The sequence below is a fragment of the Annulohypoxylon maeteangense genome (assembly GCF_022496945.1).
Source record: "Annulohypoxylon maeteangense strain CBS 123835 unplaced genomic scaffold GGS22scaffold_2, whole genome shotgun sequence".
NCBI lineage: Eukaryota > Fungi > Ascomycota > Sordariomycetes > Xylariales > Hypoxylaceae > Annulohypoxylon > Annulohypoxylon maeteangense.
In genome coordinates, this window is record NW_025953249.1 from 469,194 (window position 1) to 496,965 (window position 27,772).

Sequence of the window (27,772 nt, forward strand, 5' to 3'; positions counted from 1 at the left end):
TTATGAATCTCATAAACTCTTTCTCTTGGGACGGCCTTGTTTATGGATTTTATTCTAAAACGAGTATTTGGTTTCTATGGACCTATCATCATCATCGTCCGTAAGGTACATAGGTAGGTACTTATAATCAGGTGCTTGGTACATACAGGTAGAGACCAACCTACATAATCACATCTTGATGCATATACAGCCTCGCCTGTTTCCCCACCCCGGGAGCCACACAAGGCAAAGGTAAGGGAGGTAGATAAGCAGCGTTGGCGGGGCATATATACCTAGAGGTAGGTAGTATATAGATGTATTTACTCCCTCGAGATTCCCTCAAGGTGAAAAAAGCCCATCCAACAAACCCGCACTGCTTAATCAACACAGCACACGTTAAGCAAATATGGAGACAATGACACCACGCATCATTGAACTTGTCAGAATTCTTAGTGATTCTGTCACCGAGGTCCAGGCGGCGCTCTCTAAGAAGAATCATCCTTCGCCGTCTTTCGATGAGGACACCCCGGCCTCCATACCGCCCGATTTGTCTGATCTACAGGACAAGATCCTCGACGCTTCGGCTGAACTTCATGACCTCTTCTTACAGCCGATTAATTTGATCTACAAGTATGGGAGTGTAAGTGCTCCAAGCCTTCGAGTCATCGACCTTTCTTTCTCCCTTCCGTTCGACGTCTAGAGCTGGCTGACCAACGCCGGCCTCCAGCACAACAATACGGTCTGTCTCCAAGCTATCAGTCGTTTTGACATTGCAAATCTGGTCCCCGCGAGAGGTCAGATATCATTCGACGATATTGCGAAGACGACCGGTCTAGGCCCGGTCATGACGCGCCGGATGTTGCGATATGCCATGACTATGCGTGTGTTTCAAGAGCCTGAGCCGGACATGGTAGCTCATACCAAGGCCTCCAAGGCTCTTACGGACATCGATGCCAGCAACTGGCTCAAGGGCGGGTGCGAAGAGATGTGGCCTACCGCTCTCAAAGTGAGCTTATCTTAGCACGTATTCACTTCGAGAAGCGAAGCTGACCAGTCTACGATTCTTCTAACAGATAGTTAATACAGTCACTAAATGGCCCGATTCTCAAAGTCCCAAACAATTGGTATGTGCTCCAAACCTTCCCTCTTCTTGGGTGTATCTGTCTTATCTCTCCCTAACATGATCGCCTTTTGCCTAAGGCCCTCGCTCTAGCTAACAACGGGGGTGGCGGGTTCTACGACATCATTGCCAACGATGTCGCACGTGCAGTGCGCTTCTCAGGTACAATGAAGACATTCGCCAACAGCCCGGCTTACAATCCAAAATTCATTGTTGAGCACTATGATTGGGGCTCGCTCGGACCTAACGCACATATTGTCGATATGGGTGGTGCGCGCGGTCACATCGCCATAGCCATCACGGGCCGGTTTCCAGGTCTGCGCGCGACTGTACAGGATCTTGGACATGTGATCAAGGGTGCCGAAAAGGAAGTGCCCCCTGGGCTTCGCGGCCGCGTCGTCTTCATGGAGCACAACTTATTTCAACCGCAGCCCGTCCAAGGCGCGGATGTTTACTACGTACGTTGGGTACTGCATAATTGGTCCGATGAGAACGCGATTAACCGTACGTTTCCTATAACTACATCCAAGTACTACCGATTCAATTGCAAGGGGCTGACTAAACGGGTGATTTAGTCCTCAGAGCGCTTGTGCCTGTTCTTAAGAAAGGATCTCGTGTCGTGATAAACGAGACTTGCATGCCAGAGCCTCGGAAGATTCCTCTCTGGCGCGAGAGGAATTTGCGGTATGTACATGATTTTTTTCTTGTCTGTCCCCTTCCATATCTAATTACGTATTTACTAACACGGCCTAGATCTGCAGATCTAAACATGGGTGCCATTTTCAACGCGCGTGAGCGCACCGTGACCGAGTGGAAGGCCTTAATCACTGAAGCGGACACGCGCTTTCTGTTGAAACAGGTTATCCAGCCGAAAGGTTCCGCCTTGGCCATCATGGAGGTCCTGTGGGACGGCAACGCAGAAGCAGGCGCGTAAGTCAACGCTAGAAATAAAGCGCAACGTCTCAGTTCTTCTGCTACCTCTTCTGAGATTGGCATTTAAGACTTGCGTTCGGCAACCTACTTCGTGCTTCCTTCTGCTGTATTGTATACAAGCAGGAATATCCGCGGAGTCTACCATGAAGAAGGATGAGGGAGGATGGAGAAGGCTACAGAGTAACGCAATTCCGCCATAGCAACTCAATTCATTTATTCGAGCGAAAGAACGTTACGTCCGGGCACCACAATTAGGGGTCATAGAAGGATAAGGCTGTGTACCGCTGTTATACAGCTTCGTCGTACCCTTTGTGAACGGCCTAGCATCATATGTCTCATCAAGCCTTTCCAGTTCGAGGTTGAGCTGCCGTAGTCGTAAAGCATACCAAAGGAGCTAGTACCACAGGCCTTCGAGGACGAAGACTCCCAAGGTGTCTGGACCGGGCGCCGCTATGGAAGAGGAATTGCTGCGCGGAACAATAGTCGACAGCTCGCGCGCTGACGAGAGTCCCAGGATGAGCGACAGTTCGGCGGTTAGAAATATGGTTCTTTGAGCTAGGATTACTTGAGTAGAGTAGGTGAGATGACGTCGCCCTTTGTGAGGAAATATGTGGTTAATCAGAAAGACTCACTAGGTACCTGATTATGCATGTCTTTTCATAATTTAACTGCAGACCGAAGTTTTTGCCCCTTTTAGATCATTACTTTCATATCACACAGTGGTTTAAGTTAGAGTAACCGTTTCGTTTCACTGAAGAATGTATTGCTCCTCAACATTTGGCGAAGGAGCCAGAGAAACAATACACTACTCCTAGCCGTAACCTTTCCTAGTAGAATGCCGTCTTAGTAGACTACACTCCACTTCCAATCTCTCCTGCAATTATGTACATCGAAGTGTATGTATAACCGATTGCGAGGTCTGCTCGTCTGCATCTTCCTCCCCCACCAAATGTACTTCAGTCAAGTCCATTAAGCCCATTAGGAAAATTCCTAATTCCTTTCGAAATATGCTAAATCATCAATCGCGTGTAGCCGTGTCGGGTCTTTGTATAAGGAGCGTAGCAACCCCAGGGGTATCATGAGTATGCCTTTTTGCCAATTCCGTATTATGCCCAATGGTGCAACTACCTAAGACATAGGTACCATTGCCGTGCCACCAGAGATTGTGAAAATGAGTGAACCCATACACGCTCTTCAGCCAACCAATGTCATGCCCAACCCGCCCACCGTGTAACCGCCATTAATGTATCATTAGGCCTTATAAATGTAATTGGCCAGAAGGATAGATATGAACTGAAAGTTTATATTGTTATTTTTTAATAGTTATACTATATTCAAACATTAAGTGTATCTGAGAGCATCAGATGAAGAATAAGAGTGAAATTAGGGCGAGGATGGAGTTCGACACAGCTTCGCCCCTCAGGGCGACAGCCGGGGCCCCAGCGGTGGGGATTGTAGACGGGGCGGTGGTGTTTCCCGGAACTGTAGCAGGCGTTGTGATCGTAGGTGAGCTGCTGCTAGTGGTGCTGCTGCCGCCGCTACCGGCACTGCTAGTGCTGCCACTGCTGCTACCGGCACTACTGCTAGTACTGATGCTGTTAGCACTCGAACTTCCGCTCGAGGTCTGTATAAAGCTACTACTCTCGGAAGTCGCCAAAGCGCTACTCTCCGAAGAGCTCGACAATGCTGACGAGGTAGATAAACTAGACGAAATTGATAGAGAAGTAGACGAAATTGACGAATTGGTAGATGAGATAGACGAAGTAGTAGACGAGATAGACGGAGTAGTAGACGAGATAGACGAAGTATTAGATGAGACAGGCGAAGTAGAAGTTGAGGAAACTTGGGAGACCGACGAAGTTGCTGATGCTGAATTAGAGGTGGGCAAAGCTGAAAAGCCAGTCGTGGTGGCCGCCGAACCTCCAATAACCGTAGAACCACCGGCGCCGGTGGTCGTAACCTCACTTGCAGGACTAGTTAGGTTCAGGACAGGAACAGGGTTGGTCGCACTGCAATAATCGAGGTATTGGCCGAGAGTAGGTATTAGGTAATCCCTGGTTGCATCTTCCCAGTTTACTTGCTCTGCGGCACAATTATGACAGGAATTCATGTAGGACCGGAATATAGAACCTTCGTTGCAAAGGGTGGCGCTTTTGCCAACTTTCTGGGCCTCTAATATAGCGCTGTTGCAACTATCGTAACAAGACGCCGGTAGCGTAGGTGAGCGTTTACTGACCGGTTTGTATGGGATATAGCTGTCTATGGCCGTTGAAAAGGCGGTAATACTTGCCTGGGAACCCCAGTTGCCAGTTTCGATAGTGGTAACGTAGGTTTTGCCCGACGATGTTACGGTCGTCTCAATATTTTCAACAGCGAACACATCATAGCTCAACCCGAAAGCAGGTGGCGCAAGATTAAAGTAACCGGGGGTAGTTTCATAGTGCCCCGTCTCGAAATTGGGCCAACGAACCGCGATATAGTCCGGAGCCTCTTTACAGTAGCTCAAGCTTTCGCAAACATATGACCTGTTTGGTGGAGTTGCCCAGACATTGCATCCATTCTCCATTGGAGGTGAACAGATAAATCCAGGTTGGCATCCCCAAGTTAAATTGGAGGTCACATCATATGTCGGAGCCGTGACACTCGGGGCATCAGAGGAGATGGTGCAGGTAGTTACGGCAGTGATAACGGATGACACAGTTACGGTCTGTGGAGTTTGCGTGATCGTGATCGGAGGACCAGTTATGGTAGTTGGAACCACATTCGTAATAAGCTGCGTTGTAGTAAACGTCGTAGGGCTCACTACCGAATCGGTAAGCGTAACCTCGGAAACCGTGAGGAATGTGGTGGTAGAGATGAGAGTGACAAATGAGGTAGTCGGCGAAACGGAGACAGACACATCAGTCGTTGTTAGAATGCTGGTGAGTGTCGACAAGACGCTTGTCGAGTATGTTGACACACTTGTATAAACAGACGTGCTGTACTCTGTTGTAGTCAAAGTCTCTTCAGAGACAACTGTAGTCGGGATCCGAGTTGTAAAAGTGAGGACCTCCGTCGTAACAGTGGGGACTAATGACGTGTAAGTAGTAGTTTGTGTTGTCGTCTCTTCACTAGTGAGAGTGAAAGAGGCTGTAATCGTCTCTTCCTCAGTCTCGGTCTCGGTTAAAGTGACTGAGGTGGTAATGAACTCGTCGCTTGTGACCGTATATCCATAACTAACAGTAGCGAAGACTGTGCTGACTCCACTGCAATAGATGTTAGCTCAATAGCTTCACGCTTTTTTCCCTCATTATACTTACTAGACCGTTGTCGTTTCATAGCAAGTCTCAACCTCGGTCTTAGTCTTTGTTTTTGTTTCGGTAACAGTCTCCTTTTCGCATTCGCTGCTGTGGGGGTACGTGGGATACCAATGGGCTTCTGAATAAGACGCCTTCGCGATTGAAGCCAAGGCGAGGGACAATGCCCCAAGACATTGTACTCGAACCATTATAACGTAGCTAGGAGCTTCGAGATAGGTTCTTTGATGACTCGGGATTTTGAATTGGTCCTAATTTTCAACGAGTGTCCTCGTAGCGAGCGTCCGTCTGTCCGTCCGTCCGTATAAGCGAGCGACTCTTATGCTAAGAGCGTAACGAGGAGTTTGGGCGATAAGCGACTGACGAAGTAAACAATCTAGAGCTCTTAGCTTAGCTTATATGTATAGTCGGGACGAAAGCTAGCTATGTAAGCGAAGCTCTCAGATTCCTCCAGCTAGAAACTCCGAATATCCAACGGGACAACGGCTTCGTGAGCTGACTGGACAAGAACCTGGCAAGCTGTACCTCGAAGGATTTTCTCACAGCACAACTTTAATGAGCAATCGTCAGCCCGGCAACAAGCAGCTAGGAAGCTCTTCCTAGCTTAAAAAATCAAGCCGAGTTATGATTTTCCGTCCGTATGACTAGCTGCGACCAACTTACATAAAAAACGAGAGCTGAAGGAAACGTGGTTCCATGAAAAGGAAAGCTACCAGAAAGCTTGGAAAGAGGGATAGCGCCATCAATAAGGCTGAGAATGAGAGTGGGCAGATGCAGAAATGTCAACACGAGCCATTGGGACCTACCCAGGACCGGCAGGTACCAAGCATACCTAGGTACCAAGCATGATCGCAGATCAAGTATACAATACATATATCTCTACTTCTAGTCAGGTCTCCGCGGCGCCGTGCGCAACTAAGAATCCCTGTAAGGAAGGAATCTGTCAGCCCGCCTATCGCACACCCGGGTGAGGATGCATGATGGAGATGACCACATGAAAGTTTGTACCACGGATCCGGTCCGCCATCTCCTACTTCCTTCGTCTACGTTCACGGCGGATAGAGAAAGTCCGGAACGCACTGATATTATTAAAGGAGCTCAGCCTTCCAGCCTACCCGACCTTGATAGACAGGGCGAAGCGAGGATTTGGCGGACAAACAAATGATGAAAATTACAAGGAAAATTACAATATCGCATAGGATACAAGATACCTATCAACTAGGTTAAAAATGAATTATCATATGAGCAAATAAAAGTAAGCACTTGACTGGAACCGCAATAAGCGAAGCCGGTGCCAGGGTTGGTAAAGCAAAAAGTCCCCTCAGTCAGATAAGAGGTAGGACCTAGCACTGGTAGGTATGTACCTACATGACAACGTATGCAGAATGTGCAGGTTAGCAAGACATCTGAGCGACGAGGCTCTTCGGCATCCAACGAAGGCAGCCGCATAACCCATCTAAGTGGTGGGTTCGGACGGGAAAGGATAACAAATCGAAAGATTGGTCAAGTTATGGGTCCGTATACGACAGCGGGGTATGTCGTGTATACCATCTCGCATACGTACATTATACAATAGCTCTTACATTCTCCCGTTAGAGCTGTGGCCAAGCCCGAAAGAACGTGTGCTCGGCGGGTCTTCCGGAACGGTAGGGCCAGGGTCGGTGAAAAATGAGTGGCCAAAGCCAGAACGCACCGCGCCTGTAAGTCAGGTAGCCAACGAAGAAATGAAGAAATCGCACGGGAGATGCAGGAGTACACAACGGCACAGCTTGCATAATACCACCGTTCGTAGCTCTTAGGTAGGATCGCCACTTGTCGACGCCTAATAGAGGGTTACGAAGAAGGACACTCGCAGAACTGGGCTTGAAGTCAGCCAATGAAGAGACAAGACCGTCATCTTTGCGCACAGATTAAGAAATTCGATAGTTGCGCCATGCGTTACACAAATCGGCAGCATCGAAGACTAGCGTTTTTATCTCCGGGAAGTCGAGACACTTCATTTTTTTAACCTCTTCTCCAAGATGCAAGGCAGATGCGAGTTTGTACCCGGCAGGCTGTCCTCTCGGCATTATCTTTTGGCAGTATTCGGCGGGTGTCGTATTGTCGTATATTCGTATAGCTGCTTTCAAGTACCTAAGAAGCACGAGGAGTCAAGATGTTCTGGTTGATATAAGAGTGGTAAGAAGTATAGCAGAACAGCGATGAGTTGACCGCCTTCAACGAAAGCGCCAACGCAACCTGTTCTACTAGGTAACTCGAAGTGTTAGAGGTGAGTAAATGGATATGCAACGCCAAAGACATCGAAGCCATTGAAGGGATTGATGGAGTCGAGTGGCACCCCAATCTTTAGCACCAAGTAGACTACATACGAGTGGGGTAGCGGTACCTGGTAGGCATCCTGGATTTTCCAAATCGAGATGAGTAGTATTATTGGGTCCCGATGAAATACCGAGACGGTGGAAAGACAGCTGAACGCTAGATATCATCGACAATACATCCATGGCTATGGTTGTAGTAAGGCTGAGAAGCTTCAACGAAGCTCGTTCACATGTATTTTGCCTTCGAACAGCTCCGGGCTATTTCTTACGAATTGAAATTTTGATAATATGCCGGGTGACTAGTAAATGATTCTTGTAAACTTTCAATATGGTAACGAAGCTTAATAGAAGAATGAGTCGAAGCTTGGAAAGAAATTGAGAAAGATCGAAAGGGTCAAAAAAGGCTCGGAATGGCGGGGCTGATTTGGTGGGGAGCACGAAATAGCGGGAAATAAAAATAGACGTGTAAAAAGGCTTAGTGTCTTTTAGCTCCATGCTAAGTAAGCAGCGCTAACTTATTAAGGCTATATGTACCTTACGAGCTCCACCTTATCACTCTACCTAATTGGACAGACAAATCACAATCCTAGACTATTAGGTGCAAACAAGGAAGTTGCAAGGCATTCGAGTCAAGAAAAAGAAAAGAGAAGAAAGAAAGGCGGCGTTGAATTTTCTAATATTCTCCCCACTTCATGGCATTTTCATACTAGCCACCTTCAACAAGCCTTAGTTGGGCAAAGTGGGATCTCGCCAAGGTTGGAGAACCTGAAGTATGCCCGATTACCTGTTATATTGCACAGGTACTATAGTTCCAGAACGTCGGAAAACCCTCGTGGTCGTCTTTCGTATGGGTACCTAGGTCCTAGGTCCTAGGTCTTACCTACCAGGTGAATGGTAACAAGTAACAAGAGAGACAGCGAGGCTAATTGCTCGACAATAACCTTCATTAAACTTTATGGTCTGTAACGTCACCTTTTCCTCGGTTAGCTACAGAGTCCGGGCTATGTAACGCTTAACATTAACTACCAGGTATGATTTTGAATATTTGGGCCATGGTTAGATTGTTATATACACCGGTGAGTGTTCACCACTTTGCATCCTCTGTTCCCCACACTACAAGATCTCTTCCGATTCTAGCTTCTATTGATTTTTGAGTAGTATCGACAGCTCATAATATCGTCGACTTGCACTAACACGGTCCTACCCACCATCAGATTATCTGCAGCCAGGGTACGACTCGTCCAATGAAGATGGGACAAAGAGAATATCACATCGACAACGACCCAATAAGAACATCTTATCCTTCAGGGATAATTCTTACGTGTGTCTCTTAATCTGTGTCTTTGGTCCGCCACCATAACAATCTTTGGTCCATCCGATGTCTTATGGAGTTGACCTACTTTGCACAGATTCTTGGCTGACTTCTTACTCCAGTCCTCATCCAACTCTTCCAACCGCTTTAGAGTCGGTTCACTTGCCGTGTACTATAGTGCCCGATACAAGCTGTCGCAGCATAGCTCTATGAACTACCTAGTACCTACTGATACGATATAGTAGAGCAAGTAATCCAATAGGTGATGGCCGGTAAAATCTTGATATGTTGTATCTCATCAGCAAGCACGGGTGAGGCTCACCACCAACCCAGATGTGAGCTGACCTACTGGCCTAACCAGACTGAGAGACCGGTACACTCTCCACCAGCGGCCATACGAGTGTGGAACATCTCACCCGAGCCTCGATCTATGTGAGGGGGGAAAAAACTTGCTTCTTTGTCTTTTAACTTGTCAATTTGAGTCGTTGTGTAATAATTACCCCTTCAGACGTTGCATTGATAGAACTCCTCGTTGGTTTCTTCTACTATCACTTGACTGGCAAGACTTGGACCAGCTGCCTCGTATGCAAGTAGCTTTGAGAGATCTTTTTGTCTTAGTTCCCCTAAGTTCACTATTGCGAATTCCCACGTTCTTGCTTTCGGGGTTGCCGTGTAAACCTCTTTTGTTAGTTGCCCTGGACAAAGACCCCTCCTCTTTGATATCATTGATTCGCTCTTTTCTCGGGTTTCAATATTCTGCTCAGCGATTTCCTTAGCAAGAGTATCACGACAAATGAAATTCAGAGCTGTCATTGACCAGGCAGTCTCGAAGGCTCCTTTGTTGTTGTGACCTTGCCTCGACCTACTCCCACGGATTTCCATTCTGAATACTACCCCTGCCATGAAATGAGCCTCAATCTATGCAACTAATATCTCTTCAACTAATCACGTAGTTGTTTCTCTATAACCAACATACATAGAGACAAGACACATTATGGATCGGTATAGAACAGCATGGCTGGCTTGTACTGCTGGCTTGCTGGCTTCGACTGTCTACGCCCAGGATCTCCCAATAGGCGGCGGATGGGGCGGATGGATAAATGGTCAGGCCAATTCAACCTTATGTCTATGGGACGGTCTTCGAGGTGAGGTCCCACGATAGCAATTCTATCGTCGTACTATGGTATTGTATATGTAAGTCTAACATCTAGACAGTTGCAACACTCAAAGATGTCGTTTATTTGGACGGGGGCGACCAACGATTCGTTGCCGGTAATATTGACGGGACGATAACAACACCTCTTGTAGGAGACGGTATGTTATACCTACCTACCTATATTTCTCAATCCACTATAAGCTATTTTTTCTCTAATACTTCATCACAGACAATCCTCTTGGACTCATTTGGACCTTCAACTTTAGTACTCCCTTCGACAAAAACACAAATTTTAGTACCATACTTGGCACTTTATCAAAAGCCCCCGGCGGAGGTGCTGCAACTAACATTGCGCCTAACTATAAGAATGGAGCATTGCTTGCTAACGATAATGAGTTCTTTCTATATGGAGGTACATTAATGACGACCTCGCTATATTCTCCGCCCGACGGCGAATCTGCGCTAGGTTACATAGCATCAGACTATAACAGCAATGGCCGTTCATTCCGCGCGGGATTTCAGACTGACGATCTCCCCGATGGCATTACTCGGTATGTCGCTTTCGGTGCTGCCGCCAATGCCCCTTCTGAGCAGAGAGCTTGGTATTTTGGCGGATACCGATCTTCGTCGTGGGGCCCAATTTACCTAAATCTTAACTCTACCTATGACCCTTCAACTGTTTCGAATACCCTCATGTCACTAGATATGACTGTTCAAGGACAAGAAGTTTGGAACAATGCGACGTTGCCGCCCGGAACACAGAGTCGTGCGGGTCCATCGATGGTATGGGTTCCCGTAGGTGAAAAGGGGATACTCGTAGTCCTGGGCGGCGTCACATATCCCGCTTATGATAATTCCAATCACACATCTCAAAACCCGGCACAGAGCGTAGGTTCAACCATCTTGATTTTCGAAAGGTACCTAATATTTACTAATACGATCACAGGAAAAAGATAGCCCGGGTTTCATGTCTAATGTTGATATTTATGATTATGCAGGCGACGCATGGTATCGGCAACCAACACAGAATGCCCCCCCTGCATTGACAAGAGGGTGTGCTGTACTTGGTACTGCGAAAGACAAATCAAGCTTCAACATCTACTATTATGGTGGCTATAACGGTCTTGATATAAATTCGGACTTTAATGACGAAGTATGGGTGCTTTCGCTCCCGTCCTTCATGTGGATGAAGGTCTCCCAAGGCACACCTGAACACGGTCGAGCCGGGCACCAGTGCGTTACGCCATATCCGGACCAGATGATAGTCATTGGGGGTACCACAACTACAAAAGGCGACACCGCCAAATGTCTCGATGGTGACAATCCATCAATGTTGCAGGCTTACAATCTTACCGAGGCGACGTGGATGGATTCATATGACCCAAAGAGCTGGGACGATTACGGAGTCCCTGAGATGATCCATGTTATGATAGGTGGCAGCTTCTCTGGCGGCGCAACTGCAACCACTCCAGGCCCCAGTGGTTGGGCCACACCATCGCTCGGCAGCGTCTTTGCTACTCCCTACACATCAAAAATAACGACGTATTATCCCTACAGCTCCGTAGGCCCCGGAAATGGTACTCGAGGCGATGCCCACAGCGGAGGCGGAGGAGGGGGTACACCTGGTTGGGTCGGTGCTGTATTGGGTGTGGTTCTCGGCCTTGTCTTCATAACGGCTGTTGTCGTTGGCATCATCTTATATAGGAGAAGAAGGCTTCTAAAGAAGAACGACAGCACCGGGGGCGACCAATCAACAGATGAGAACGGCAATAAGGTCAAGTCCTGGATACAAAATTTGAAAGCGCCAACGGTAAATACCGATGACAACCGCACGCAATGCAACGATACGGAGAGCCGGGGCGTCTCACCAAGCCATCCGGAAACGGCTATGTTCTCACCCGTCGAGATGCCAGATACGCAATTTTATGAACTATTGGGTGGTAAGTATTATCTAACGTTTCGTCTCCGTAGACATCCTCGGATCTAGTTGCTAAATATATACAGACTCTCCGCATCCAGGCGAATTATCAACCGGCACAGAAGGTGTCCATAGCCCACACTCAGCCTATGTAGTAGACCCGAAACAGAACCCCTTCGCCTCGGGGCCGAACACGCCGCACTCTATTATGACACCTGTCAGCCAATTTCCCTTCGGCGGTACCGCATCGCACGACCACGCTGCGAGCTTCGGCTCTCATGGGACGCCGCCGCCACAGTACACGCAAAGACCCGACTCGCCGCCCCTCGGAACGAACGACGCGCAATACGGGTCCATCGCCGGTATCGCCGTCTCCAGCAACAACATCAACAGCTCCGGCTCGGACATTCCCACGAACACAAGCAACAGCGGCCCAAATAACGGGGATAGGCCTCCTCCCGCGGGCTCGAACCCGAACCGCAACACCGTGATCAGTGGCGTAAGCAGCTTTAGCGACCGCGAGGCGGGACACCTGCGACAGATCAGCGACACAACTGTCAGTTCCGTAAACCCAGACGACGCACACCATCACCAACATCAAGGGGGCAATGTACAAAATAGCCCGCCGTTGCCAGTAAGTCCGCCAAGCGTGGACACCTCAAGTGGCGGAACGGATTACATAAGTCACCGACCGTCGCAACGTTCGAGGGACGGCGGGGATGGAACTACGAATAGCCCGCTTCGGCAGAGCATATTCGTGGAGAGCGAGGATGATCTAGGGCCAGGACGAGGGGAGGCGCGGTGATCTGTTTCAAGTGAAGTGAAAACGAAAAGCAAAAAATAACGATAAACCCAAAACGACAAAATAATGAAAATTTCCACGATTTTACACTTAATAAATTAGCTAAACTTCCTTTCCCCAAACCACAGTATAGATACCATGGCGTTGTTTTTTCATCTCATCTCATCTGGGTATTCGAGAGGGACGGGTTTGGGCTGGGGCTGGACCGGGAATGAGTTATCTACCTCAAATAGCAGGTAGGAAAGGAAAAGAAAGGACAGGATAGGAGGCAATAGGTTTATTTCCCTGTATATAAGTACAGACCTGCTCGGGAGGCAGGAGACATGTCATTTTGGATATGATTGGACGGATTGCGTATGAGGATGGAGAAGGGCAAGGGACGACGAGACGACCATACATATGCTTACAGTGATCGAAAGATCGATCAATCATTGACTCTTAAATTTAATAATGTGTTAATCCAGTCGTCGGTTGACTTGGACATTTCTCGTGAATAATTCTTAGATAAATGTTCGTCGCTTGTTGATTCCCATCAAGTAGGTAGGTTCTTATACAACTCAATAAGTAGGGGTCTTGTGGTCAACCTCTTGGTTTTAGTAAACCCGGGCTAAAATATTTATATTGTTTGCATAATACCCAATGCTGCAATAGCCTCGTCAAAATCGCAGCTGCCTGAGTAGTTCGTTAGCGAGGATATAGTCCAGCTAGGTGAGCATGATTTTACCTCGCTCCAAGGCTACGCTGTGCCTCAGTTGCGGTCGAGGAATCCCTCGCAAATTCCCTCGCGGTGTCTTTCAACCTATACACCATACCCGACAAAAGTATACTCGCGAAGCCCCATCACGCTATCTCGCATTATCATCGTGAACAAACACACCAAAATCCACTCAACCCTTCTTCCTCCCCGCCTTCCCCCGTCCCCTCCCCCTCGCACCTCTCCCCCTCAACGCGCTTCCCCTCCCAGACCTCGTAGTCGGAGCAACACTAGGTTCCTCCTTCTCACTCTCCTCCTCCTCCACCTCCTCCTCATTATCTTCTTCCTCTACTACCTCTTCTTCTTCCTCGACCTCTTCTTCGACATCGGGCTCTGCGCTCTCAGCCTTCGCTCTCGCGGCGGCGCGCTTCTGTTTCTGGGCGCCTCTAGTCCGCGCCGCAGGACTACTGGGCAGCGGAGTCTCCTGGTCCGTATCCTCGACGGTGCTCGCCCGCGTCTTCGTCGTGGTGCTACCCGCGACACTCGCCGCATCCGCCGTCGAATCCGCTGTGCCTCTTGTGCCGCCGCGCTTGCGCTTCTTGCCCGTTGATGGCGCGGGTTTGCTCGGTACATCGATATCCGCGTCCGACGGGGCTGATTCCTCGCCAGGCTTAGCCGCTGCGCGTTCCCATATCAAGTCGTGGAAATCGTGGGCTGGTAGATCGAAGTAATTGTATTTCTGCTCGGGCTCCTCGTCTTGCCCTTCGCCTTCGCCCTTGACGTAGTCGAAGGAGTTGTCGCGCTCGTCTATCGCTTCCATGTTATAGAAGAGGCGGAGCTTGTCCCAGATACACGGTATGCGCGTGTGCGTCTCGACGTCTGGGTCGAAGCCGTGGTTGCGGAGGTGTTCTGAGATCGAGATCATGCGGAAATGTTTGTGTATACCTATTTAGATAACATTAGAGATCGTAGTCGCAAATGGTAATTGGTGTGTGGCATATGACTTACCTGAAGGTTTCCAGCGAATAACTGCCTTAAACAGTGAAGCTTCCTGATCGTCGGTCCATAAGTTGTTCAGGATTTCAGATGGTGGTGGCAAATTCGGCTTGGAAGCTGTAGGTGTTTCGGCAGTTCGAGGAGTATCTGCGGCTTGCGGGGTATCTATATCCATAGCATCTTCATCGCGGACCGGAGTTGACGATGCCTTTGGCGTTGACACCTCTGCCAGGCTGTTGGCCTTGGACTTCCTTTTCGGCGGCATGTTGACCCTCCAAAGTGAATTGACTTTAATAGAGATGTCCAGTATATTTGATTCTAGCTTTTAATCACTTAAGCAAGTAGAAAGACATGCCTCGATACAAATAAGCGAATTGTTCCAAGATTCCGAGTATGGGTAAAAACGATGAGATGTGAATAGTGTTGAAAAGAGCTTAAGCTTTAGAGCTAGAGCTTCCCCAATTCAACAATTACAGCAGCTAGGGACCTGTGGCTTAGCGATTCTGTAGGTACTGCAGGCAGTTGCGGAGGACAGTCCGTCCTTAATTGATGTGGCTTGACTAATATTTGTGGCTTGTTAAGTACGCGACACCTCGCGCTGTACCAAGATACATACAAGATCCCTTCTTTCTCAACTCAATCAACTCATTCTATAAACTTGACACATAAACCTTACCTACCGGTAATCCGTCTTGACGAGATCTTAAGACCGTTTTAATATCGGGGACAAATGAATTCTAAATTATTGATTCCGAAGCCAAGATGGCAAATCAGTACACCGCCGACGTATTCGCATTTCCGGATTTCGAACAGTCTTCAAAATTGTTAACCCAATTACCCAGGTTGGATACTGAATTCTTTCACCTAGATTTTAAGGAATCTGATAAGCCGAGACAAGGTCATATCGGTGTCAAGCCCGCCAAAGCAGCCACCGATGGATTCTTCAAATTACCAAATTCTTTTATTCCACCTGAGGACCCAATTCACGAAGAAGTCCCTGCTACTGAACCGCTTCATGACGTGAATTTGCATGACCTTGATGTGTTTGACGAATCATGGCTAAAAAACGACGAGCCGACTAGGGCCGATGCCGAATATAAAACATGGGATGTTTTCCTATCCCCGGATATTTCTCAGGCAGCACCCTTATTTATTACTGAAGCTGGGCCTGGAGCGTACGATGCCGCATTAAAACAAGCTGAGGACCCTCTTGGGGTTGGAAACACAAACGGCAATGCCATTCAAACCAACCCTTACCTAACAGCACTTCTGGCACTCGCGTTCGGTAGAGGCTCGGTCTTTTTTTCTTGGGATGAAAAGAAGGCTAAGTTTACCCCTGAGTTAGACGAAATGAGAATATCTGGTTATTCTTCTGAAGTTCTGCAAGGAATTCAACGACTCTGCCTAGAATGTGGGAATAACACTCGCTTTCTCTCCGCTTATGTACAAGACACATACAAGACACACCCAGGTGCAGCCAGAGTTGCGGTCGCAACGTCCGTGGATATGACTTTGCTAGTTATTCAGAATATTCTTGGAGTCAAAGCAAGACAGGCACGGTCTCTCCTACAGCTTCAGTCTCTCATCCGACCTATCCAATCAGTACTCGCATATTTCAGAATCCTTATAATTAAAGTTTCGAAGGCGAAAACTGATGAGCAAACACTATCCCTTGTCTTCAGGGAAGCCCAAGCCCTAGAACATAGCAATGTCCTCCTAAGTGAGATCATGCGTGAAGTGTTATCACGCGTCTCAAATCCGTGGACTCGATTCGCAGAGAAGTGGATAGGGGTCAGATCTGAGGAAGGCACTCCATTGACCAAAGAGAACCCCGGGAACAGATTTGTCAAGGTCGCAAAAATTACCATCGTGGATGACTTTGGGTTTGAGACAGATGAGCGCGATTTCTTTCTCGATGACGCCCGCATGCCAGAGTTTGTACCTAGCGAAGTAGCTCTTGTTATGTTCGAGACGGGTAAAACTCTACGGCTTCTTCGTACTCATCATCCAGACCATCCACTATGCCAGGTGGGGTTCATCACACAGAATAACCCACCCCCTTTACAGTGGCATTTTGATTGGAAGTCCATCGGACACTTACAAGAAGACGTAAAAGATTATGAGAATCGTTTATTTGCGAATTTAAAACATTGGTCTGCGGATACGAGTACGTCCCAATTGACAAGCATGACGGAAAAAGCGACAGACGGACGTTACGCCTTAGAATTCTTTGGACAAGAAGAAGCCCAGCTCGAAGGACGGCTACTTGCATCTATTGCAGCTCTCGATAAACCGCTAATTAGCACTTCCGAAGAAGATAACCTATCAAAGGTGCTAGGATCTAAGTTATTCGACGAGGAATCTATCGCCAAAGAGACGATCTCCAATTTCTCGCCACATTGGTCATTAATACCATTTCACTCTTTCGGACCTCTTGTTGCGGCCCAGGCGCGGATTATCAACCGTGAATACATGAAATTGCTCTTCAGCGCACATCAGTTGCGAGATCATCTATCTCTGCAGAAACAATTTCACCTGCTTGGGAATGGCGTGTTTTGCAGTCGTCTTTCCCACGCGCTATTTGACCCTAACTTGGATACGGCCGAAAGAAAATCGGGTGTTGCTTTGACTGGTGGTGTGATGGGACTTCGACTGACCGGAAGGGATACTTGGCCCCCGGCAAGTTCAGAACTCCGACTTGCTTTGATGGGTGTGCTCGCGGAAAGTTATCTATCCCCTTCATCTAAGTCAATTTCTGCGACAGAGAAAAAGTACGATATTCCCGGTGATATTAGCTTTGCCGTACGAGATCTTTCAGATGAGGAAATCGATAAATGCTTGGATCCCGGCTCGTTGGAAGCACTGGACTTTCTCCGGCTATCGTACAAACCTCCCGCGCCACTCTCGCCAATTTTCCCTCCAATAATTCTGCTCAAGTACGATAAAATATTTAAATTACTACTTCGAGTGCTACGAATGCTTTATGTTATCGAGCAGCTCTTTCAGAATACTCTCGGAAGAACATCAAAGTGGCATGATATAGGTAATACTTCACTACGATTTCGATACGAGGCCCAATATTTCGTCACAAGTATAACTGCATACTTTTTCGATACGGGCATCGAGATTCCATGGGGACGGTTCGCAATCTGGCTTGACGGTGTAGAGGATAACGTTACGAAATCGGAATCCGGTCAGGGAGTGCAGGTACTGAGCCCAGATGAAGTCCGCGAAGAACATGAACGAATGTTAGATCGTATGATGAATACGTTATTATTGAGAAAACGACAGCAGCCTGTTTTGCGATTACTTGAGGATATATTTGCGGTAATTCTCAAGTTCTCTAAAGTGGCTCACATTGAAGCTATAGGTAACGGGGAAAATGAGGTGCAAGATTCATCACCTAAGAAGCTGTATGATGCTTTCAAGAAGAAGGTAGATGTTTTCATGACCGTATGTCATGGTCTCATTGAGAAGGGAGGGAAGTCAACAAGAAACGACGTGATGACGGACGACGGGAAACGTGGTGAAGAAGTGAAGGAGAATACGATTGATAGGCTTCTGCTTAAGTTAGAAATGTCTGGTTACTATGGGCACGCCAGAGCTTGACTGAGTCCAAAACAAATACTGAAGATACCCCAATAAAGAATTATTTCCATTTAATCCATGGATGTTCAAGTTATGAAGTGATGCTAGCCCCTGTCCTAAACTTTAACCCATCAGATAGGTACCTAATTGCTTGGTAGGTGCCGTACCTGGTAACGGTAACCCCCACACCCGGGCAGCTACCCCCGCATCGCGCTCCCTGACGCGCAGCCCTAAAACCCCGCTACCCGAACCAGTAAATTGTTGTTCAGCGCGCAACTTCAGAACCTTCTTTAGAACATTGAGCTTCACTCTTTACCTCAACTCTCATTTTACGCCTACTAATGCGAAAAGATGTCTCGACCCGGCCCATCTGCAGGTCGAAGCCTGACATTAACGGAGGAACTAGAGAGGCTTGAGCAGTCAATTACTCTCACTCTGCAAGAGATCGACTTCAATTTTAGCAAAGCACACCGAATCGTCACTACAAGCATTCTACCTCTCGTCGAACAGTATGGCGAGCACTCGAAGGCCGTCTGGGAAGCTTCCCAGGTATGCATATTACACCTCTCTACATATTACAACCCTAATTATAGGAGTATTTATTGACTTGCTGTACCACAGTTCTGGAAACAGTTCTTCGAAGCATCCGCCAACGTGTCTCTTTCGGGGTACGAAGAATTGGCAAACGACGACGAAACCACCACCGCCGAGGAGACTGCACTCGATGAGACCACGTCCGACTATAATAACACTACCGCTGAAGGTGACACCACAGCCGACCCCTCGAACTACGGTGATCAGCACCAAAGCCACCAGAACCTACCTGACGACTCTATCCTCGACGACGCCGAAATGTCGGGTAGCACGCCACGGCCCCCCGCCACCAAATCTATAACACACACCCAACAACCGCCGTCCCAAAAGTCAAAGCAGATATTCGCCGGCTTCGAATCTCCGTACGAGAAACTCCGGCGCGAATACGGCGGCGACACCGCCATCTTTAGAGAAGAAGCGCAGTTCGCCTCGGACTCCGACTCTGCTGACAACGAAGACGAAGACAAAACGATGGACCTACCGAACCAGCGCACCGGCAAGCTTCCCAATATGTCCATGACACCACGGTCGTCCTCCCTCCTCGAGCCCGACGTGCAGAGCACAGCGCGCCGGAACAAGGACCCGCTGCTCCACCGGGTGTTGGACAAGAATTACCGGCTACAAGCGACCCCGCACAAAGGCGTGCCGCAACAGCCGTTAGACCGCGGGTTCAGGGCGCGTCCGCTGTCGCCGGTTAAAGACGAGAGAGAAGCGAGACGGCCTGGCGAAGGCGAGGAGGACCGCACGCGCCGCGCGCTGTGGGCCGAGAGCCCGATGAGCTCGCCCGAGATGCCGGCGCCGAAGCTGCGGAGCGACTTGTACCATATGTCGCCTGTGCGGCTTGGCGGCAGGGGGCGTGCGGATGGACCTCGAACACCTGGGGTTAGCGTGCAGACGCCTGGGACGGCGCGGAAGACGCGCGACGTGTTTGCGGAGGCAAAGGATCGGGGGCGGAATTTGGGGGTCGATGTTGGGGCGGCGAAAGGGAAGGGAAAGGTAAAGGAGGAGATTACGTGGGAGAGCGATGAGGATGATGATGAGTTCGGCGCGTTCAGTCCCCCGAAGACTATCCAGTTTGCGCTGCCGCCGAGTAAGCTTTTGCAGACGCCTGGTAGGTCTTACTCTTTTTCCTTACCTTTTTTCGCCTTTTGTTTTTTATGAGTGAATAGATGAATGCTAATGGGCACGAATAGCTCGCGAGGCAAGTAAACGGATTGTTGATGATATTCTCATCACGGCTGGTGCGGCGCCGGAGGATTCGTCTGAGTATAGCCCGACTTTGGTCAAGATGAACCAGGATATCCTCGACGACACGTTCTAAGGTATTATCTACGAAGGTTTAGGCACAGTGTAGCGGTTTCGCTACTAATGAAGTATATGGCAGACGCATCAGGTAGCAATAGTTGTTATTATGATCGTAAGCAGACGAAACACAAGAGATACCCCCTTATTCATTGCTTCTCATCATTTGTTTTCTGGCTTGCTTATTCAGTAAGCAAAAAGAGACTGCCTCACTTCCCGAGATATACGCTTCATATATGTACCACCCAGAATTCCCGAAACGCCAAAATCTTGTTGGATCCTCCTTTTCATCGTCCAACCCGATGTCAAGTGCGCTTTCCCAGCGCTTATCGCAGCCATGACCGCGATGTTGGTGCAGGAAGAGACATACAAGTCTCCTCCTGACTAAATAGACGAAATAACCGCCGAGCAAGCTCCTATTGTTTTGTTCGTTAGGCCGGTATTCTTGTACCGGTCGCCCTTACACCTTAGGTAGGTGTACACTATCCAACCACGAGCAGCTATTCTCAAGACGCGGCAAGAGAACTCGCTACACACGCGGTTACTGGTAAGATAGTCAGAAGCCCATTCTTACTTGACTCTTCTGCGCGGTCCGCAATAACTCTGCTTCGGTAGTCGATCCCGAACCAGAGTCACTGTCCTTCTTGCTTGGCTTGCTAGACTTCTTGCTGGACTTCTTAAGAAGCGCCTTAGCGCTGCCGAAGGAACTCGTCGAGAATATGGAGGCGGAGTCGGATGACGTCTGCGACTGTTGTTGCGCCTTCTCGCCGTCGAGGATGGCGCCGAGGACGGCGGACGAGTGGGCTTTGTCTTGCGTGTGGCTCATGGTTTTGGCTTTGACTTTCGTGTGAGATTTCTCGGGGAAAATCGCACGGATTATGAGGGGTGCGAGGTTGTGGGTTGTTTCCATAGGCTTACTGAGGGTCGATGGGTTGGTGATGGCTTATACGACTGCGCTTGTTTGGTGTGATTAATAATCTAGTATAGGTATTGATATCTTGATTCTTGGTTCGAGTGTTCGTATTCAGCGAGACGAGAGAGATCTTGCTAAAGAGGGACTAGGAACATTATATACTAGATACCTTCCTACTTTGAATACTTCATGATTAATAAACAGGGTTGCTTTCTATAATGACTGGTATCCCGCCTTTACATTCACTGCCCTACCAGCCTTATTCTCTCCTCCCCGGAATACTACCTATTCGGGTATCATATGGCACTTGTTGGTCGATGACGCGGCGGTGCATTTTTACAGATGAGTCAGATGGCCGTGTTCAAACTGTTGTAGTGAGTTGCGGAACTTGGAATCCTACCTCTCTATATTAGTCTCGCAGGTTACCATCGTAGATCGCGCAAATAGAAGCAAGGGACTTCTTCCTCAGGCTACAGAATAATTGCTGTCGAGTATACGCAAGGAAATGCATGTCGCTTTCAGAAATAGTATCTCACCGCCAAGCCTTTTGAGTCGTCTAGACCAAGCCTATCTGGGTAGATTCCCGATCTCCGAGTCTGCGGTCCGGTCCTTGGAGTCGCAATCCCGATTATTAATGTCTAGGTACCGATGAAGTGCGTCACGCCGCAAATATCAGGCATTAGACGCTGGTTGCCTGGTAGATTACGGGCGTAATAAGTTGTTGCCTGATTCCCAATCGAACCTCGTCGGGTAGAGGCTGGGTAGTTCGCATCGTCCGCCTATGAGCCTCATTCTTTTTAAAGCTATAAAGCTTGTCAGGGGTACATCGTATATGGAGTTGTCTTTAGCAAATGCAACATCAATTCCTCGACTACGTGACTCACTAACCGAGACGCAGAACGCGCGTTTAGATGCTGTCAACTTCCTTCTCGATTTGGTTTCTTACATCGGGCTAGAGAAGAGGATAGGGCAAGACAATCGTCACGACTCGCGGTCGAGTCGAAGCTTTATGGGTGCCGCTGCTTGACCGACATTTTGCTTTGCCAAGACTTCAGATATGAGACATGCAGCCGATGGATGGTTATGGAACGTGTCATGCATCCGATGACGATTTTTCAAATACAACTTCATTTACATCACAAGCTTTTTATGACTTCTGAGTTGTTGGTTTTCTGATTCTGAACAACGGGAGTTTTGTCTTCAAGATATTGATATATACTTCGTAATTCACATTTGGTCTAGGTAGGTACCAGCAGGTAGGTAATGAAGAGAGCTTCACGAACTTCATGAGAATACGCTTATGTCAAGGCATTGCTAATTGAAAGCGAATAGGTGCCACGTCCCGGAAGAAAGCCACATGTTAGAAATCATAATGCGACTATTTGTATTTTAAGTTACACGATGATAGAAGCATTCCCCAATTCATACATGACGGCAAGCGTCCGAATCATACCGTAGCAATAGGTCTCGGTGCGTGAGATGGGTGATCATCAGTATGCCCTCTAACTACCTAGGTAACCACTATCATGAAACTAATATATATCAGGGTGAGTGTAACTTTCCATGTAGGAGCAGGTACATTATGAAAGTCCACATGACATTCATCGAGCGGTCAGGTAGGTATAATCCACATCTACCTATATAGCCAAGGAACCATCGTCGGTTGTTCTCCGAGAAAGGGACGCTGGCGAGCGTAGAAAAAAGGGTTGTCACGTCTGAGGTGCCCTTATGAGCTAGGAATATGTGCCCCTACCTACTAGGTATTTATTCTGATAAGGGAGTCGCTCGCGATGCAGTCAGGATAGGTGCCTGTGAACCTATCACGGCCTTGCTTTCTAAGAGGCGCGCTTGTGACACTGAGGGAAAAGCTCCCCGGACCTAGCAAGGAGACCAGTTCTCCCCCCTTTTCTTCTATGGGATTGCCTCCTCGGATAGGAGTTGTGCTCTCTCATAGAGAACCTCCTTAAAGGAGACCTGTCGAAACCCAACCTAATTCGAGTGTAGTAGAAACCATACCAAACTCACACCGAGATAGAAAGATAGCTCTCCTAGTTATAGATGTTGATAGATAGGCATATAAGACGCAAAGTGTCATGTCATGGGATTGAGCCTCAGGTTTAGTGGTTCATACCTGCCAATTGAGCCAAACCACTAAAGACGACAATCACAAGCCGGACAACTTGCGATCTATCACAGGCAATAAAGGCCAGCCTGTAACACAAAGCCTACCTTCCGACCTAGTATGAACCAAACTCATCGCCATCGTAGGTCAAACCAAGAAGAAAGGTTGAACACTTGGAACGATACAAGGTACCAAAAGTTCCTGTTGTCGACTGCAACAAAATGTAACTACAACCTTTTTATCACAGATGACTTTTCGTAGTATCTTTCGTCTTTGACCAACTTGTTACTAAATTGCTGTACTTAATACATTACGTATCAAGCCTAATCTATAGCAACACTAAGATTAGCCTTCGTAATTTCGTAGTATTTACACGCTGCTTACATAGTAGAACTCCTCTTTGAGATATCTAGAGAACTAGATCGTTGAAAAGGATTTTTGGTGCCGCATTCATAGAAATGGAGCTATGATGAACGTCTTATGAACTTTCGATGATGGGACCATGATGTGTTGATGGATGGCTTAGCTCGTTGGTGGTCATGGCTTTGGAAATCGAGACTCAGCAGAGCCCCTTTTTATACGTGATGCTTCCCTGGTATCCATCTGAAGCTTTATACCATCAATGTTTGCAAGGCCGACTTAGGTGCCAAGGCAGCGGTGAATGTAATCAGTCTGTAGATTACAAATTGCTCTCATTCTATGCCTCTCCTCTCATATCGATTGATTGGTTTCAAATAAGAAGAGAAAACCTCAAGCAAGCGAAGAGCCTACGTAGTTATCACTGAATATGGCCCAAGACTACCTATCTAGGTAATGAGTCGCCAAAATATTGTAAAATATGAAATTAATTCATGATATGCTAAAGTTAGTTTCATCATTACTGCTATAATGAGGTACCCTGTCCTGTATTTCCATGAATCACTACCTATAAATCACTTTTCTGATGGTTCTTAGTGTACCTAGATACTTAGGTTCTGTTCGTTTCAACTCGGCCGATTATAATAACTCCTAGCGGAGCTAAAGTCGCGAATGCTGTTTTCTTTTCATCGTGGAGAATGACGCGAGTACCGGGAGTCCGGGAAGCCGGGAAGCTGAGGCTGTATCCAATATGATATTAAAAGATAGTTTATTGTTTTATGCATGAAGCTGCAGGTGTAATTTAGATAACTAGTATTATCGAGGTATTGAGTTTACTGTTTACACATTTACCCCTGTCTTCTGGACCCCTAATCCTTGATTTGGCCATGCGCGCCGCTTATCCGGACTTTCTCCGTCGTATTCGTATTTTAGCTATTCTGCAAAGCGCAAGCTTGGACCACGAATTGACAAGCGGTGAGTGGAGGAGTGAGAGATTAGCGCTTATGATTGGTCAATTCGGTCGTAATGAAACTCAATTTGGTCAATTTGGCGATGGTAGCTCTCCGGAGGTGATTTGCATTGCATCACCAAGACAGGGGTGCTTTTCTTTACTTTTTTGATGAAGGCTTGGATGGCTAGACGGTTGGAATGGACTGATATCGACCTGCGTGTTGTATACGAATGAGCTGATGCAGTTTGATAATATCTTTACTTTCTCTGGTTCCTCTTGACAGAATGAGAAATCATCGTATCATCCCTACTTAGTTTGCGGATTCGCGGTAAGAAACTATTTCCGGCGAAGCAAATTAGAAATGGGATGTCAAGGTGATGGAAAGGCAGCCCTGTCAACGGATAGTTGGTTGCACAAATCAAATGTCTCCGTTATCGACTGGAGTATAGTGGGGACGGATTTATACTGAGCGGCAGAAAGTACCTACACAAGGGTACAAAATTCCATGCATCTTTTTGGATGCTTGTAACTTCCCAATGAACAATAAAGCGATTTAGGTAACAAGGACCAGTTTCTGCAACATTCTTGCAGCAGGAACGGCAAGCACATGTTTAAGCTGACCAATCAATGAGATGGAGATAGCCCTTCATAATCTTGAGATCAAATGAACCGAATGAACGGATATCGAACTATCCGATATTTAAAGTTTGTAACCGAGTTCCCATTGCCAAGGTGCTTAGAAGTACATCTTTCTCTACATAACTGTGCAGGGGTACCTTGGTATGAACGGCATGAGCCAGTAAGAAAAAAAGGGTTCTCCTCTGATAATCAAATAATCTCAATCAACAAAATTTAGCGTATTCCCTGCGATATCCACAATATTTCTCTTCTCGGTTTCCTTCTTTACCCCTTCACCCTCCTTACCCTCCTACCCTCCTACCCTTCTATCCTCCTTACGTCTACTCTGTTTTGAAGGGTCGTCGTCGTCCTATTTCTCCTGACCTCCTCACTCCTTTTTTTCTCTTCGACGGGTGTTGAGACACTCTTCAGGAGCCTCCTTTGTATTGCGAACGGTCTTCTAGATTAGTCGTCGCGCGGCGCATATATAGCACATATCGGTCTCTTTTCAAAGGTAGTCTTACACGACTCCTAGTCGAGGTCACCATGGCTGCGAACGCCACGAGTTTCACCTCGCCTCTAGCGGACTTTAAGTTCGCCGCGGGCAACCTACCTCCTCAGGTCGACTATGTCCTTGACACTATCGCAAACACTAGTGCCATGACATGGGTTTTCACCATTCTCGCCCTAGCTGTCGCATATGATCAGAGTATGTCTCGCGTCTTTTAGGAGATTCCGATGGTACCGATGGGATCGAAATAATTAACAAAAACTGTAATAGTCAGCTATTTTATGCAAAAGGGCTCCATCGTTGGGCCATCCTTCAAGATGCCTTTCATGGGCCCCTTTCTCGAGTCTCTAGACCCGAAGTTCGAGGAGTACTTAGGAAAATGGAAGAGCGGTCCCCTGAGCTGCGTCTCTATCTTCCATAAGTATGTTTCCCCATTCGCGACGCGTTTCCCAACATCACTAAACTCTGATATAGATTTGTCGTCATTGCCTCTACTCGCGATCTGTCTCGGAAGGTTTTCAACTCGCCAACGTTTGTGAAACCATGCGTCGTCGATATTGCAACCAAAATCCTTGGAGAGGATAGCTGGGTGTTCTTGGATGGAAAAGCCCACGTTGATTACCGCAAGGGCTTGAACGGTCTCTTCACCCGGAGAGCCCTCGAATGCTATCTTCCCGGCCAAGAGGCAGTCTACAAGCAGTACTTCGCCAGATTCCTCAACATTACCAAGGAAGCTGGAGGCAAGCCCCTTCCTTTTATGCACGAATTCCGTGAACTCATGTGCACGGTGTCGCTTCGAACATTCGCTGGATATTATATGCCCGACTCTGCTTGCAAGAAAATTGCCGACGACTACTATCTTGTCACAGCTGCTCTTGATCTCGTCAACTTCCCGATCATCATCCCTTACACCCGAACCTGGTACGGTAAGCAAGCTGCCCGTATGGTTATGGACGAGCTTGCCAAATGCGCTGCTAAGTCGAAGGTTCGCATGGCTGCCGGTGGTGATATCACCTGTATTATGGATGCCTGGATCAAGGACATGATCGCCTCCAAGAAGTGGACCGAAGCTACCGAGAAGGGACTTTCTACCGAAGGCATGGTGAAGCCGTCTCCTCTACTTCGCGACTTCAGCGACATGGAGATTTCTCGAACCCTTTTCACCTTCCTTTTCGCTTCTCAGGATGCCACATCTAGCGCTGCCACCAACATGTTCCAGGTCTTGGCCAACCGACCCGACGTCTTAGATCGTGTTCGTGAGGAGAACTACCGCGTGCGAAACGGTGATATCTATGCCCCTGTGAACTTGGATCAGCTTGAGTCGATGACTTATACCCGTGCGGTTGTCAGAGAGCTTTTGCGATGGCGCCCTCCTGTTATCATGGTCCCCTACAAGGCCAAGAAGGCTTTCCCCGTTACCGACACCTACACTGTTCCCAAGGGCGCTATGATCATCCCAACTACCTACATGGCTCTTCGTGACCCTGATGTATATGAGAACCCCGATGACTTTGATCCCGAGCGATATTACAGTGGAGACGCTGAAGAGAAGGGTGCCAAAAACTATTTGGTATTCGGTACGGGACCTCACTACTGTCTCGGCCAGCACTATGCTCAGCTTAACTTGGCCCTTATGGTCGGAAAGGCTTCTATCCAACTCGACTGGAAACACCACGCGACACCTGACTCTGACGAGATTAAGGTGTTCGCTACTATTTTCCCCAAGGTATGTTTTGTATTCTTTCATTTATAAGTATCCCGTGACTAATATTTCGTTAGGATGATTGTCCTTTGACTTTCAACGAGAGGAAATGGTAAAAAGCTGGTATTCCAGTAGGGTCTTGTTGAACCTTGGCGTACGTGAGGGTGAGACGAGACATCGTATAATGAAAGAAACGAAACCAAACATAGTAATTGTAATAAAGTCTTGTATATAGATTACCGCTGAGGATGGGTCGAGATCAACGACTGCTAGAATGTCCATAGCGCTGAATTAGACCAAACTTGAACAAACATGAAGACCTGTACAGATTCTGGTGAGGTGGTATGAAGGGAAGGGGTGAAGATGGTTGATGGATTATGTTATAGGTGAACCAGAAATGAAGAGGGAGAATCGGACAAAATGATGAGGTGTGTAACATAGGAGCCCAGAAATCAAGAAATGCAGAATCGCGTTTTCGAGTCGAATATAGATCCGTTGATATTCGGTAACCTATCCTAGCTGTTGTGTAAACCATCCGTGGAGCTCGTAGTAGCAGCCTTGGAGGTCACCGCATATACCCAAAATACGG

General features: G+C 47.7%; 8 protein-coding genes across 8 annotated transcripts; 5 read left to right on the forward strand and 3 right to left on the reverse strand.

The window, feature by feature from the left end:
• The first annotated feature begins 217 nt into the window (after positions 1 to 217).
• GGS22DRAFT_152141 (S-adenosyl-L-methionine-dependent methyltransferase) lies at positions 218 to 2,720 on the forward strand. Its single transcript, XM_047959621.1, has 7 exons — positions 218 to 619; positions 707 to 985; positions 1,053 to 1,103; positions 1,180 to 1,603; positions 1,675 to 1,783; positions 1,853 to 2,606; positions 2,668 to 2,720. Exons 1-6 carry the CDS (start codon positions 386 to 388, stop codon positions 2,031 to 2,033), a joined length of 1,278 nt encoding a protein of 425 aa, XP_047822508.1. The 5' UTR covers positions 218 to 385; the 3' UTR covers positions 2,034 to 2,606; positions 2,668 to 2,720.
• On the reverse strand, positions 2,673 to 6,159 carry GGS22DRAFT_152144 (uncharacterized protein). Its single transcript, XM_047959622.1, has 3 exons — positions 5,332 to 6,159; positions 3,889 to 5,277; positions 2,673 to 3,621 (listed from the first exon to the last, which is right to left on the reverse strand). The coding sequence occupies exons 1-3, from the start codon at positions 5,517 to 5,519 to the stop codon at positions 3,393 to 3,395; spliced, it is 1,806 nt and encodes a 601-aa protein (XP_047822509.1). The 5' UTR covers positions 5,520 to 6,159; the 3' UTR covers positions 2,673 to 3,392.
• Positions 6,160 to 10,249: 4,090 nt separating this feature from the next.
• On the forward strand, positions 10,250 to 13,297 carry GGS22DRAFT_152150 (uncharacterized protein). The gene is made up of 3 exons (XM_047959623.1): positions 10,250 to 11,002; positions 11,061 to 12,054; positions 12,119 to 13,297. The coding sequence occupies exons 1-3, from the start codon at positions 10,535 to 10,537 to the stop codon at positions 12,835 to 12,837; spliced, it is 2,181 nt and encodes a 726-aa protein (XP_047822510.1). The 5' UTR covers positions 10,250 to 10,534; the 3' UTR covers positions 12,838 to 13,297.
• Positions 13,298 to 13,475: 178 nt separating this feature from the next.
• On the reverse strand, positions 13,476 to 14,948 carry GGS22DRAFT_196573 (CT20-domain-containing protein). Its single transcript, XM_047965849.1, has 2 exons — positions 14,537 to 14,948; positions 13,476 to 14,473 (listed from the first exon to the last, which is right to left on the reverse strand). Exons 1-2 carry the CDS (start codon positions 14,787 to 14,789, stop codon positions 13,722 to 13,724), a joined length of 1,005 nt encoding a protein of 334 aa, XP_047822511.1. The 5' UTR covers positions 14,790 to 14,948; the 3' UTR covers positions 13,476 to 13,721.
• A 916-nt stretch (positions 14,949 to 15,864) lies between these two features.
• Positions 15,865 to 18,183, forward strand: GGS22DRAFT_152154 (Spc97/Spc98 family protein). Its single transcript, XM_047959624.1, has one exon. The coding sequence runs from the start codon at positions 15,875 to 15,877 to the stop codon at positions 18,131 to 18,133; it is 2,259 nt and encodes a 752-aa protein (XP_047822512.1). The 5' UTR covers positions 15,865 to 15,874; the 3' UTR covers positions 18,134 to 18,183.
• Positions 18,184 to 18,399: 216 nt separating this feature from the next.
• Positions 18,400 to 20,296, forward strand: GGS22DRAFT_62125 (DASH complex subunit Ask1-domain-containing protein). Its single transcript, XM_047967571.1, has 3 exons — positions 18,400 to 18,661; positions 18,734 to 19,817; positions 19,900 to 20,296. The coding sequence occupies exons 1-3, from the start codon at positions 18,464 to 18,466 to the stop codon at positions 20,025 to 20,027; spliced, it is 1,410 nt and encodes a 469-aa protein (XP_047822513.1). The 5' UTR covers positions 18,400 to 18,463; the 3' UTR covers positions 20,028 to 20,296.
• GGS22DRAFT_62126 (uncharacterized protein) lies at positions 20,297 to 21,029 on the reverse strand. The gene has a single exon (XM_047967572.1). It carries the CDS (start codon positions 20,916 to 20,918, stop codon positions 20,565 to 20,567), a length of 354 nt encoding a protein of 117 aa, XP_047822514.1. The 5' UTR covers positions 20,919 to 21,029; the 3' UTR covers positions 20,297 to 20,564.
• Positions 21,030 to 25,181: 4,152 nt separating this feature from the next.
• Positions 25,182 to 27,708, forward strand: GGS22DRAFT_152160 (cytochrome P450 61). Its single transcript, XM_047959625.1, has 4 exons — positions 25,182 to 25,679; positions 25,752 to 25,902; positions 25,956 to 27,207; positions 27,261 to 27,708. Exons 1-4 carry the CDS (start codon positions 25,517 to 25,519, stop codon positions 27,297 to 27,299), a joined length of 1,605 nt encoding a protein of 534 aa, XP_047822515.1. The 5' UTR covers positions 25,182 to 25,516; the 3' UTR covers positions 27,300 to 27,708.
• Positions 27,709 to 27,772: the final 64 nt, after the last annotated feature.